The 14,995-nt window shown below is 35.9% G+C and overlaps 1 protein-coding gene across 4 annotated transcripts in view; it reads right to left on the minus strand.

The window, feature by feature from the left end:
- The window catches only part of CTTNBP2 (cortactin binding protein 2), a 197,019-nt gene that overhangs the window by 31,250 nt on the left and 150,774 nt on the right, over window positions 1-14,995 (minus strand). For all 4 annotated transcript variants that reach the window (XM_049771025.1, XM_049771028.1, XM_049771027.1 and 1 more), the window contains 4 exons: window positions 12,836-12,953; window positions 10,613-10,888; window positions 8,571-8,666; window positions 6,622-6,701 (listed from right to left, as the gene is read on the minus strand). In XM_049771025.1, coding sequence (XP_049626982.1) covers window positions 6,622-6,701; window positions 8,571-8,666; window positions 10,613-10,888; window positions 12,836-12,953 — 570 coding nt within the window. The remainder of the gene's footprint in view (window positions 1-6,621; window positions 6,702-8,570; window positions 8,667-10,612; window positions 10,889-12,835; window positions 12,954-14,995) is intronic.

Genomic DNA, 14,995 nt, shown 5'->3' on the forward strand with positions numbered 1-14,995 from the left:
CATTACCATCCTTTTGGTAAACTATTCACACTGCCTATTCAAAATCACGATGAATTTTGAAATCATAAAACAGATCCAACTTCATAGATAAGCTATTTCAATTTTAACACTTCATTTATTCTCAGATTGCAGGTTCGTAAGAGATGTGGGCAAGAAGCATCCAATTTAAATTTTCATTGGAAATGTCAGTTACTGACAGTTGAACATTTTGTATTTATGTAGTCTAATATCTTCTGCAGGACGATGAAATATAAATTAAGTGGATTGTGCATGAAAATGCAGGGAAATGAATATAAAGATTTAAGGATCATTAACATGCTCAATCAATATATTATAGTAGCCTTTTGATGCTGATTCTCAGGTATTATTGATTTATGATAAATGGTATTTTCCATATTCTTAGCAAATAATATGTGTGTGGTTCTCATTTTAAATTTGAACAAAAATTAATCACTGGTAGCTTAATGTTCTTAGAAAACCTGTACTATCAAACACTATGTCAAGAAAATACATTTATCTACTCTAGTAACCATAACTCATTTTCCAAATAGCAATGTCTGGGTAGAATAAAAAGAATAAATGTAGATGCTCTGTGCTTCCAGCAGAGGGCTCTAAAGATAGAGATTTTTCTTTGGTGATGGGAGTGAGGGTGCTGAGAAGCTGGTAGAGAATAAATATTTTAATAGTGCTGAAAGGAGATCTTCTATGGAAAAAAAATCACACTCTTGTGAAAGACTCGTAATTTACATTGGTCTCAATAAAAACTATTAAAACATCACACTCAACTTTCATTTATTTGGGGGGGGGGTCTATAGGGAGTCAGAGGTCAGCGGGGAACACCACACTCAACTTTTAATAGATACATTGTAGTCATCAGAATCATCTCGTCAGTGCACACTTACAATGTGGCATTTTTGTTTATTTCTAAAGGGACACTAGCCTTATTATCATAATTGGCAGCATTCCCTATTATTCCTGTCTCTTCATAGTCTACTGAATATGTTGTTAGCACAACTCTATTAGTCCATTGTGAGATAAATAAATTCTAGATTAATGGAAACAGTGACCTCAACAAAGGTCATCATCCATGCCTTTGTTTTTTCCCTCCACACTGTTTTTCTGTAAAGTGGATTTTGGAAAGGAATAAGGGAATTGGCGCTCTCCACTCTAGTCATTATAGGTACCTGTAATGTGTTTTCAGACTCATGGCTTTATTTTAATACAGTAACATCAATTTCTATTTGGAGTTTTACTTGTTAAAGTCTGAGGAAAAAGCCTAGATGGTTTTTAAGAAAGATTATGATGAAGTTTTGAACTCAAAAATTAATTCAAAATATAAGGTCTTTACTAAGGTGAAAAATTTTGAAGTTAAAGGGTCATGCTTTATAGGTAGGTCTTACATTATAACCTATCCTGACATACAATTAAGTTATAACTTTAGAGCCACTAATAATAGCTTCTGTCAATTTATATAAACTATAATCAATACTGGATAATACATAATCAGTAATATAAAAAACTGGAGTACTATAGTATGTTAGAGACTATTTTAAACATTTACTATGGCCACTGTTTCTAGAATAGGTTTATAGGATAACGGGAACTGAAGAACTATCACTTACACTCTGCAAAAAAAAAAAATACCTTTATGACACTATAAAAGCCAGCGTTAGATTTGGTTACTAATTTCAGATAAATAGATGTCCTTATTTATTAACATATATAATTACTTAGGTATGATAGTTCTTAAAAATAAACTCCAGGACCAGTTTATTTTTTAAGAGCTATAATATCCAGGACCAGGAAAATATAATCAGTCTTGCATGCAGTAGACCCCAGTTCCATCCCTAGCATATGTCTTTGAGACTATCATAAACTGTGGCCCTGGAGATGCCCAAGCAATATTGGAATATAATCTGCAGAACTCCATGGCCTAAACTACATCCTTAGACCCTTGCATTCAACTACCTGCCTGGTAGGTCTAATATTGCCAAGAATAGTTTCAAAGCACCACTTAGAAGCATCTGGTACTCCTCCTTAATCCTGTTCACTCCCAAGCTCCAAACCCCTGTGACATAAGGACATAAACAGTCCATTAGTTGCCAGCATCTAGAACTCATTTTCTTCCAGATCTCTAATGGGTGGACATTGGCCCATACTGCCCATAATCTTCATTTACTATTGCCAGGGAAGCCCAGAAATCTTTTGGAGTAAGAGCTATCTCTTTCTCATTACAAAGAATGGCATATTCCTGTTTATCCCTCTTTGTACTAGAACCTAATTGCTAACTTTATTTTCTGCACCCTGAAATAGATCAGGGTGAAACCTGGTCATCTGCTAACAAATTTGCGGGAGCTTTCATCAGTATCTTAGATACAAAACCACCATTTATACTAGGATTTCCTTGTGACAGTAAAGTTATTTGGGGACTGCACGAGTATTAAGTAGAATCACCTATTTAGAATAATTTTTGCTGGGGGTGCGGGGCTCTGGTCACACCTAGGGGTACTCAGGATACCATATATAGTACTGGGGATTTAAACCAGAAATAGCTATTAGCTGTCTAATCCTAAGTGATCTATTTCTAATAGGTAGAGCCACCGATTATACAAGACAAGGTTACAAATAAAGTAATAAAAACGATAAGCTTAATAAAGAATTAACTTGTTGAATACACAATTAAATGAAATACTTTTAATAATTTAGGGTGATGTATTAAAGTTTATGTGCACTACTTTAACAATTCAATAAAGCGTTTAAAGCTTTTCCTTAAAATCAGAAAAAAAGGCCAAATTTAAAGACTCCTAGTGGTATTTTCCTTAAAGATTTTATAGTATGCATTGAAAATATTACACTTATACAATGCACATAGTAAAAACTTGTTATTACTGCAATTTTTCCTTAACAGAAAGGTTAATCGCTACTATAAATTATGATCATATTCATTAAAAAGGAAGACAGGCCATCTTCTAGGTTTAATTCCTTAGGGTCCACTACTCACTACAGGCAAATTATTGTGTCTAGGTTTATTCATCTGTGAAATGCAAGTAATTGGGATAAATGGTATCTTACAAAGTGATTAAATGAACTAATAAATATACATAACTCTTTACAGCTCAGCTTATAATAAGTACTCAATGAAAGTACTTTATAATTCAAACACATGTCAACATAATTAAGGTGGTCTGGGTGGATTTTCTGGCTCACATCCCACTAGTGACTTACTATCATCTCCTTGCCACGACTCTGCCTGATGTCATGCATATGCCTTTCCCTCTGCTTCAAACATCCTTCCAAACCCCATCATTTCATTTGTCTCACCAGTTTCTATTAACTAATCACCACACAACGGTCTTTCCTAACAACTCCATCCAACACTTTTCTTCTCTACCATTCTTTCCAGAGCTCCTTATTGCATGCTTCATTTTTCTCAATTTTGCAATTAGTTCTGGTCATAACATTATAAGTACATTTAGAATTTCCTTATCTGTCTTCTCCCATAAAAATGCATTTTATATATCATTATGCTTAATTTTCTAAAACAATGCTTTCAATTAGAAAGTGTTCAACAAATTGTTGCCAGACATCTTAATAACTAAATAAAATCAAACATGCATGGCATCTAGTCTATTACTTTAGGACGTTTATAAATATATTAAAAAGAAATATTTACAACTACTATATCAATGCTTAAGTCCCTTTAAGTTTTGAAGAAATTGCTAAAATAAATTATTATATTTTAATATCTCTACCAAAGGATTAGTTAGGTGAAGTGTCTTTTATATTGCCCATGAAATTTGGAAAAGGAAGAGTGCATTAATTCAGCCTCTGGTATTTTGGTCATTGGTAGTTGATCACTGGAGTCTTACACATTAGATTTACATAAATGTAGTTGAATATTCTGTGTAAATGGCTCGCAGACACTTTATTCCACTAATTATTCAGTCAAAGCTAATTATATTTATTATAATTCTATTGCATTGATATTTATTCATTTTATTATCTAAGAAGGTAAATGAAAAGCCCTAAGTCTAACCTTGCCTGGTACAGAAAAGCTGTGAAGGGAGAAAGAAAAAGTAGTTATACCAGTTGATTCTACTGAAAGCCTACAGCTCACATTCCAGAATACTAGTTTGATGCTTCAGATGTTCACTAAGCAAAGGAATGAAGCTGCTTTCCTTTCAATTTATATGTAACCCCAGGCATACTTTGATGCTTTAGATATGGGGGGAACTAACAAAGAAAAAAAGTAGAAGGGCCAGATTTTAAAGCATCAGATTTAGAATTTATCTCCTAAATTGTAAGGCCTTTGAATGTCACTATGCTACTCTGGCTGCTTTTATAACGTGCAGGCCTGACTTTGAGCCTCTCTGGGAGATCAATGGAATACTTTTGAATACTTCTTTTCATCAAGAACAAAAACATCAATTCACAGTTAACAGAAACAACTTTAGTAAAGGGTCATGGTCAAACTTGTGTTTCTTTTTTTAGCTTTCTGACCTAAGGAAGCAAGAAAAATGATTGTTTATTTGATGTCTGACATCATCGATATGCGTTTGAAAGATATCTCACACAGAGTCACAGAATGGGTATCCAAGTCTTGCACAATTCTCTTTTATCATCATTAGCTATGTGTCCTTGGGCATGATATCTTACCAGACTCTGCTTCAATATCCTCATTTATCACCTGGAAGATATTCTCTACCTCATAGGAATGTTTTGAAAGTTAAATAAGACATATATGAGAATTTGGCACATGAAAGTTCTTGACCAATGCAAGGCAAAAATTTATCCATTTTGGTTTCAGATCTTGGTACTTTTTCTTGATACTCACACCTATTTCCTCTTTACCTTTTAGAGGTCAGTGCTTAGTATTAACTGTGATTGCCATACTAAAAACTATGCTGCTAGGTGTGGACATCCTGGTCTCAAATTTGAACAATGGTGAATAACAATGTCCATATGCAAATTCTAGAAATGAAGGCACCTACCCACTAGGCTCTCTTCCTGGGGACTAGAATCTGATATGAAGATGAAGATTGTTTCTGGCAAGTTCACTCAAACTACATACAAAAGAGCAGAGGACTGTACTCATATACTGTCTATTACATTAAATGCTGCAATAAAGGCAGGTATGAGTCTATCATTTCAAGTTTCTTTTATATATTAATATTTATATATTTTAAATTCATAGCTATATGTTTATATCTTATATATATTTACATTTTTGTTTTTGGGGGGCCACACCCATTTGATGCTCAGAAATCACCCCTGGCTATGCACTCAGAAATCACCCCTGGCTTGGGGGGGCCATATGGGACGCTGGGGGATCAAACCGCGGTCCGTCCTAGGCTAGCACTTGCAAGGCAGACACCTTCCCTCTAATGCCATCTCTCCGACCCCAATATTTACATATTTTTAATATTTTTATATTTTATATATTTTTGTTAAAAGCTGGAAGTGGAATTTCAGGGTGGTATGGGAATTCTGCTCTTTTCCTTTCTTTCTTTTTTTTTTTAAGACTCCATATTGTTTTCCAGCTGACATTCCCAGTAGCCATGAATGAGGCTTCTTTTTTCCCCACTTCCCTCCTTCCCACACTGGCTATTCCATTTAATTGATATTAAGCGACAATAAATAGTAACTATATTACCTAAACATTAAGAAAAACAACAAAAAGAAATAAAGGAGTGCTGAGAGAGCTGCTGTTTAGATTCTCAGAGGAGGGAGACTCAGTCCTCTCTGGTCTTCCTGGATCACTCATCTGCCAGGATTTTTTTTTTAAAAATTAATATCTTTATTTAAACAACGTGATTACAAATATGATTGTAGTTGGGATTCAGTTATGTAAAGAACACCCCCCTTCACCAGTGCAACATTCCCATCCCAATGTCCCAAATCTCTTTCCTCCTTACCCCACCCCTGCCTATACTCTAGACAGGCTTTCTACTTTCCTCATTCATTCACATTGTTAGGATAGTTCTCAATGTAATTATTTCTCTAGCAGCACTCATGACTCTCGACATTAGAAAAATACTTGTACCTTGTTTGAACTATACCTGTTAATGCTAACATGTTTATTCCACATAAAATGAAAATTTTAGCTATTTCTTCTCCTACTAACTAGTTACATGACACAAAGTCTTTGTGCAAGGAAAGCTACCTCTTTCTGCCCACTTTCTAACCCTGTACAAGTCACAGGTGTGTCCTCTGGGCTTGAACAATTGTACATCTGATGACAGTGATAGTAAGGAATCCTGAACAAGTGACAAGTTCTAGATTTCTTCCAGGGAGGAGGGTTCTGAGGAAGGTGATGAGATCTGGGAGCAGGGTAAATGCAGGGCTATCATACTCTGAAGAAACACGACTGGCCCGGAGAGATAGCACAGCGGCGTTTGCCTTGTAAGCAGCCGATCCAGGACCAAAGGTGGTTGGTTCGAATCCCGGTGTCCCATATGGTCCCCCGTGCCTGCCAGGAGCTATTTCTGAGCAGACAGCCAGGAGTAACCCCTGAGCATCACCGGGTGTGGCCCAAAAACCAAAAAAAAAGAAAAAGAAAGAAACATGCCAATGATCAACCCATTTCCCTATGTCAAACCCTACTGACCAGCATACACCTACCAGCCTGAGGTAGTTCTGCAGAAACTGAAGAGGGATCATGGATGCATATGTCACACTATAGAGACAGCCTTCTTGAGGACCTGTAAACAAAGAAACACAGAAAAGGAAAATTTATTCTTTACTTAAATGTATCAAGAAACAAAAATAGAGCCTGTCATGGAAGATACAACATGTTCACTGACTTCTCTGGGCAGAGCTGACATCTGGCCATAAATCACCAGCATGCCTTAAAGCATAAAAATATTGCAGCATGCAGTATGGCTTAAAAACATCCATTACTCCTGCATTCACAAGAGCTCCCAAGCTACCCCTACTTTCCCTCAGGATGACTATTCACCTTATTCCAACAAAGGTCAAGTCTCCATATCCTAGATTTACATTATCCAATGTCTGCTCTGATTACTGAATTTTCTTCTCTCTCTCTCTCTCTCTCTCTCTCTCTCTCTCTCTCTCTCTCTCTCTCTCTCTCTCTCTCTCTCTCTCTCTCTCTCTCTCTCTCTCTCTCTCTCTTTTGGTGTTTGGGCCACACCTGGTGACACTCAGGGGTTGCTCCTGGCTAGTTGCTCAGAAATCACTCCTGGCTTGGGAGACCATATGGGACACCAGGGGACAGAACTGTGGTCCATCCATGTCTAGAGCGGGCAAGGCAGACGCGTTACCTCTTGTACCACTGCTCTGGTCCCTGGATTTTATGTTTCTAAGCAAATATTGACAAAAAATAGTTACACTCCTCAGAAAGTTCTAACCTTGCTGATCATTAATAATCTCTTTTGGACCATTTGCCTGCTCTCCTCTTTATACCCTTCTAAATTGCTACTCTCTAGACTCACTGCTTTAATCAAAATAAATTTTCTGGTATGGTCCTCACATTTACTTTAGTTTTTCAAATGAAGTACATGCAATTCATGTATATAATAATTAGTTGAGAATGAATTTGTAATGACTCCATGAGCAATTATGTTTAATACACAATGAAATGAGTAATATTTTAGAATTTGGGATAAAAAATAAAAAAGTATATTTAAAACTACTTATAAAAGATAACTTTGAACTAAAAAGATGAATCTTTTGGAGCTTCAGTTTCCTTGTACACTAAAAACATCTCTACTCCAACTAAGTCCTAACACACACACACACACACACACACACACATACACACACACACACACACACACACACACACACACACACACACGATTGCTCTCAGGGCAAACATCTTAATCTCTGTACTATCTCTCTATCCCCTTAACACAGTCTTCATTACCCTAAATCTGATCTCTGCTTTTTTCCCTAACGTGAGAGACAATCAGAATGGCAGGGAGCAATAATCAGAATGGACATCAACCTAGAGGTCAGAAATACAGGTTTTGATTTTTCATCTGCAATACACATCTCATTACTTGGTAGAAAGAGTCATAGGTGCATAAATAGAAGATACAATACAAGGGAAAGCAGACTTAAGAAATAGTTGAGATCTTCCTTGACTTATTATGGGGCAATATTCCATAAGCACATAGGTAAATTGAAAATGTATTTATTATACCAAATTACCAAAAATCACAGCTTAGGCTTGCCTACTTTCAACACACTCAAAACATTTTCATTAGCCCATGGGCAAAATTATTTACAGCACATCCTATTTTATAATGTGGTTTGAAATTCAAGTGTTCTTCTTTTAATACTGAGCAATTACAGAGTAGGGTTGTATTCTCCTGTGACAGTGTGGCCCCCTAGGACCTGTAGTTTGGTGTCACTGCTACATATCCTAGGACAATATCACACCATATATTGCGGCCAAGAAAAGAGCCAAACTCACTAAACAATATCCTATTTCTACCAAGTGTGTATTGTTTCCACACCATACTAAGGCAGGTGAACCATCTAAGTCAACTAAGAAACAATCAACAATAGGTCTGTCCACCTCGGACTACACCTGGGAGTATCTGTACCTGACAAAAGCACAGTGATGTGCTCTGCATGATTCTGCCTCATGAAGTCCCACGGGGAAAGAGGAAAGCTCTGACCTGCTGACCATGGCACATTTCCTAGGTGAAAAAGACAAAAATGTTAAGAGAAGCACAAATATAATTTTTCTTCTAAGGGGCAATTCTTACTTCTTGACAATCCTAAGAACCCCAAGTTTAGGCGGAGAGAAACAGGTTTTGCAAAGGGTTCAGGTGGGGTTAACTACCAAACACAATTTCAGGTAAGGTGCATATGAAAGTCGTTATACTGCAAGCTTTTTGCAAGTTTTCCTCATAGGAAATTGTGAAAAAAATCTTGAGAGCACAAATAAAGCTAAATGTACAGGGTTAGATGTTGAAGAGACAGACGATCACCATATTTCCTGGCTCTTTAGTGCCTACCTGATGAAATATAAGCACTTTGGCAGAGATGACGGGTCCTTTATAATTTGACAACCCTGTTAATTTTTTTTTCTAGGAAAGTCTCAGATTCCAGAAAGAAATATAAACAAAACGATAACTTCTGCAGCTCAGAATAGTCTCAGGTTGACATGTTAACTCTCACTTAGAAAGGATCTTCTCTGCTAGTATCTTTAGAAAGGAGAAGACATTCATGTCTTCCTTTCTACAGATGCTTTCTTTAATATCATCATATTCTATCTATAACTTCTAGAATTGCCCTCTTTCTCTACTTGATTTTGGGGATACACCTGGTGGTGCTCAGAAGTCTCTCATGGAGATGTTCGGAGAACCAGATGCAGTGCCAAGGATGAATTAAAGTTGGCAGACTGCAAGGCAAGTGAGTACTTTACTCTCCATACAAAATCTCTGGCCTCAAATTTTCAGATCTTTTAAAGATAGTGTAGGTTATTGATGTAAATTGGCTGATATAAAAGAAATTAGCTGTGAAAAAGTTATAGTTACCAATTACCAAGTGACTACAGTTATGACTCTAAACCAAGTCCTTTCCCCACAAAACTCAGTAATTTATTAGATACCAAATGCCAGAACAAATGTTTCTGAAACTAAATCATGGCTTAACTGATGATCAAATAAATAATAATTAAATTACTATTTAGTTATTATAGTAAGTGTAATGAGAATGACAAAGAGCCATAAAATTAAAGTGTCATGGATAACTTCGCTTTCAAAACTAAAGACAATATTTCTACAATGAATTTGTATAGTGTGGATAAACACTTTTTGTAGTATTGCTGGATTATACTAATACATTAAGAGCAAGGTGAAACCTTTTGCAACACTGTGATGCAAAAGTGTCCAGGCTTTCCTCTCACAGTGGCTGGGTTTTCATTCCCTGACTGCTTTCCTAGCTGTGAGACCTCATCATTACCAATTATCTATATAGCCATCCTGTTCTGGGGGCTCACCAGGTCTCCTAGAATAGGATCCAAAACACTTCTGGAATAGGGTCAGATTTTCCTAACTTGGTTTAAGAGGAAAGAAACTAGACAGGGACAGTAATCATCTATAAAGAATAGTACGGTCCACTAGAAAGCAAATCTAACAAGTCTGTTTTAAACAGAAATACTTAGCTCTGATCTTGACTCAATCCACCTGGAGCTTTGCATGTCTTTATTAAAGTGCTTTTTCCAATCCTAGACAATCAGGACTCACATTCTGAAGCTAAGGTGTTAATGGTCTACAGAAACTCTGGCACTGGCTAAAAACCTCTCTGGAGCTGTGTTCAAAACTTGTGCATCAACAAGCAACCGCACGGTGTATTTTTTCCTTGCATTTCTCTAGGCTAGTAAATGCAATCACAAAGCCTCTTCAGTGGCTTTCATATTCTTCTGAGTATTTCTGAAGGCATAAAAGCATTTTAATATTAACAGGCAGCATTATGTAATAGCTGCATTGTGAATACTCAAGTTTTTCAACACAAGGCAGCTGCCACAAGTGAGCTTTGAATGTGCTTAATCAATGGACTAAGTATCAGTTTATGGAGCCTGTAAACATAAATAAACCTAGAAATGCCAGCACTCTTGTCACTGCTGGACTGCTGATACCTAGCATGATGGATCGCACGCTGCTTGCACCGAGGCCGATGCTGGAGTCTGCGGTATCATTAGATGTCATATCATCCAGGCTCCACCATCCATCAGAAGAGATTGCCTGGAAATGATTTGTCAGAGCTTGACTCACTGCTTTTGAAAAATCTTCCCATGATGTCTGCTTGCGAATATTTAAAGCACATATTGTGTTCTCGCATTCAAAATCATTTGAACCATAGCTGTCTGGTTGAATTTCACCCACTGAAATCCTTAAGGGTATTTTCAGAGCATCTGTTGGAAGAATCAAAGTATAGAAATTTGAAAAGAAAATACTTATTAAATAAAAAGCACAGGAACAAAAAACAAAATAGGTATGAAAAGTTGGAAAACAAATCAAATATTTCTTTAAAGAAATTAATTGCAATTCTTATATTGGAGAAAGCTTTAGTTTCTCAAGCTCTTCACAGCTTCTTTGCTTGAACCAATTACCTTTTGTGTATCTTCAGTCTTCCTATTTTATTAACACATCCCTTTTATTAAGGTTTTGAATTTATTTTTTAAATAAAAGTAGAAAATTGAGCCTTCCTTTGATCACAAGTTCTCTATTATGGTTTTTTTTTTTAACCTTCATAAGTGTTGTAACAAGAGAGGCTATAGTTGTAGAGGTCTGACTGATCATCGTAAAGGATAGTGGCCTCATTATCAAACAGCTGAGCTGAGCCTCTGATGAATCCAATAAACTTTGTCTACTTGATAAACGTGTAAACACACAATGCAATTATTTTACCAGCTTTTAGTAAGAATCTTTATTGTCCTGTGGCTCTTATCAAAGTTACACTGATTCTTATTTTAACAGACAACACATTTAGTATAAATAGAAGGGTATAATACAGGTCAAATGGAATAGCACATGAGTAGAATATGTAGAAGCTTCAGGTTGATACCAGCACTGCATAGTCTTTTGGGAATAGGCAGGTGTAGCTCTGGAGATACACTCCACCAAATGATTAGGTATACACAGTCGCACTGAGAAGCATTTGACAGTACACAATGGGACCCAAACACTGCTGGGTGTGATCCCTGTTTTAAAAATGTTTTTAAAGTGTATGCACATGTGTATATGTATATATGCATATTTATATGTGTTGTAACAGCATTAGACAACATCTTTCTGACTTCTGATATACTGAATTCCATCAAACTGCACTGCTCACTCCTTAATTCTTGCTGGTACTTTTTTTTTTTTTTTGCAGTTTGTATCATAGAATGTGGAAAACTTTTTAGTTTATATATTTTTACATTGGTGTTTATTTCCTCAGTGATCTCATCCAGTCCCTTAACTTATGACTCTCAGATTTATGTATTCATCTTTTTCTCATTTCCAGAATTCATGCTGACTTGACATCTCTGCAGAAATACCTTAACAGACACCTCACATTTTCACATCCAAAGCAGAACTCTTTTGCTTCATTAGCAAAATATATTCATCATAATATTTCAACTGAGAGACAATGGCCTCTCCTTCAGGAAAACACCTTGCAGTTATCCACGAACCTCCTCTCTGTCGTACATTACATCAGGAAGCTCCATTGCCATTACCTCCAGCTTTACCAGAACTCAAACATGATGCAGCTTCAATAATAACTGACCTACCTAGGCTCAAATGATGAGTTACTGGCAAATCAACCAGCCATGGGTTTCTTATATTGTTCTGAACTCATATCTAGAAAGACAACTCAAGTCTAAAGAAAACAAAATGCATAGTTTCAATATAGCTCAGGATCCACAAAATATAAGGACTAGCCAATGATCACTGATTAGCTTGAGTAGTAATTGACTCAGTAAAAAGTCATTAGACATGGAAAAAGTAATCATTACATTCATAAAAATTTAACTTTTATTAAAATTATTTAAAAATTATTTTTCCTTCTAATTATAAAATTTCAAAAAGGCAAAGGTGAAAAGGAGAAGTGCAATTGTGGTACTTTCTTCTTTGGAGCCACGAGAGATAGTATGGGAATAAGTTCCTTACTTTGCAAGTAGCCAACGCTATTCAATCCCTGGCACTACATATTGCCCCCCAGGAACTACCATAAGTGATACAGAACTAGGACTAGCCACTGAGTACTCCTGGATGTAACCCAAAATCCCTGCAAAAAAGCCAAACAATTTTTATTATTATCCTAGAGGTCCAGCTTTAAATGAAGGATGAAATACCAATCAATGAACAGCACTCACGCAGATTCTCCAGCAAATGTTTGCAGTCATCAGTGGCCACATCATGTACAGTCCGATTGCATTTATCTCTCCTTTCTGGCTCCAGCCCTCCATGCCTACATAAGATTTCTAGGCAGTTCTGTAAAGATAGGAGCTCAATTATATAGTATCTGTATGGGTACATTTGAGCAAAACAACCAAAGAAAATTGGTTTTTAGTTGCAAGCATTTCAGAAAATTTCAAATAGAAAACTTTTATTTCAATCCCTGCCACCGAAATACACAAATTAAATGAAATAGTATCTCAAAATGAAAAGCAAAAGTGCTTCATGTGAATCATATTTGAGGGATCAAAACACTGTTGTACAGAACAGCTTCTGAGATTTCAAGAGAGAAAAAAAATAGCTTACTAATTACTGTTTGCAGAGTGAAATTAGGAAAGAATTTGATTTTTACAGACAGCATTTTATGGTACTTTGGCAACATAAATAAAAAAGGACTTGTTACAACTGAATATTCTTCACTATCATCTCGTCTATGAACTGCTTTCTAAAGAGTAGGTTCCAATTTTAACAATTTTCTCCCAGAATACGATGAAACACGTTTATATGTGTGAGCTAATGCTACATTATTTTGTCATTTGAAAAATATGACAACCATACTAGGTTTGAGAAGAGTCCCATTAATATTAAAATTAAATTTCTCTCTTTTTTCAGTTTTATTTCTTGTGTGTTGAACACACAATATAGAAAATTACTAGCTAATAAGACAATAACTATGAACAAAAACAATCTTCACCCCCAGATTTTCATATTACAATAGAAATTAAATGCATGCAAATGTCTTCTAATAAATAATTGTACAAGAAGAATTAACATCAGGATATTTACCAAGATATTTAACTATATCAATTTTTACTACCCATCATAATTTTTCACAAGAATGAGAATAAAATCAAACAGACCTGAAACAACAGTGTGTAACTCACAACCAGAATAAGCAAAGTTAGCTTGGGCTAATTTCTACTGTGACAATAATGAACAATGCAATTTGTATAGTTTCTGATTTTTTTCCTGTAACACATTTTCCTTGCATATGATATAGATCTTTTTACTTGATCTTTATTATGTACATGATTTTATCAAATATAATATTTAAACAAAAATACACAAATAATCACAGAGCTTGAAAAATAGCCAGTGAAGATTCCAATGTAATCAGTACTTCCTCTTCAATCCTTTTCTCCCCACACACATCTACTAGTTTGATTTCTAATATCACAGATGAGTTACCTTGATTATGAACTTTTTTGTTTTTTTTTGGGGGGGGGGTCACACCCGGTGACATTCAGGGATTACTCCTGGCTATGTACTCAGAAATCACTCCTGGAATGGGGGATCATATGGGACGCTAGAGGATCAAACCATGGTCTGACCTAAGCTAGAGCCAGCAAGGCTGACACCTTACTGTTCTGCACAACTGTTCTGGCTCCTGATTTATGAACTTTATATAAAAAGAATCATGCTATAGGTACACCTTTTATATATGGCTTATTTTATTCAGTATGGTAATATAAATTGTATTCTTTTTTTCAGGTTATATCCCCTTTATTTTTTTTTATATTTTATTTAAACACATTGATTACATACATGATTGTGTTTGGGTTTCAGTCATGTAAAGAACACCACCTTACAGTTGTATTTTAAATAGTCCCATGCTCTACTAACTGAGCTAACTGGGCAGTTTTTTTGGGAGGTGGGGAGACATAAACCAGAGGTGCTCAGGGCTTATTTCTGGCTCTACACTCAGGGATTACTTCTTGTGGGGCTTGAGAAGGAAAGGGTGCCAGGGATTGAACCTCAGTTGGCTGCATGCAAGATAGTTTTTCCAACCCATTGTACCCATTGTATTGCTTCAGCCCCCACAGTTGTAAGTTTAAAAGAAAATTACTATGTGGTATTCCAATGTAAAAGTATATTAGCTCTTATGTTTCATTCTCTTACTAGGATGTTATAAAGAATAAATAACATTTCATTTGGAATAGATTTGACATGCTCATATCACATGTTTATGCTTATAAATTTTTGGTAAAGGGTGCAGTCAGTAGAAGCTGTTTGAATGATTTTTCCAGAGATGAGGAAAAAAATAGCTCAACTGGTAGAGCACATACATAGCATATACA

This window comes from Suncus etruscus, chromosome 1 (genome assembly GCF_024139225.1).
Source record: "Suncus etruscus isolate mSunEtr1 chromosome 1, mSunEtr1.pri.cur, whole genome shotgun sequence".
NCBI lineage: Eukaryota > Metazoa > Chordata > Mammalia > Eulipotyphla > Soricidae > Suncus > Suncus etruscus.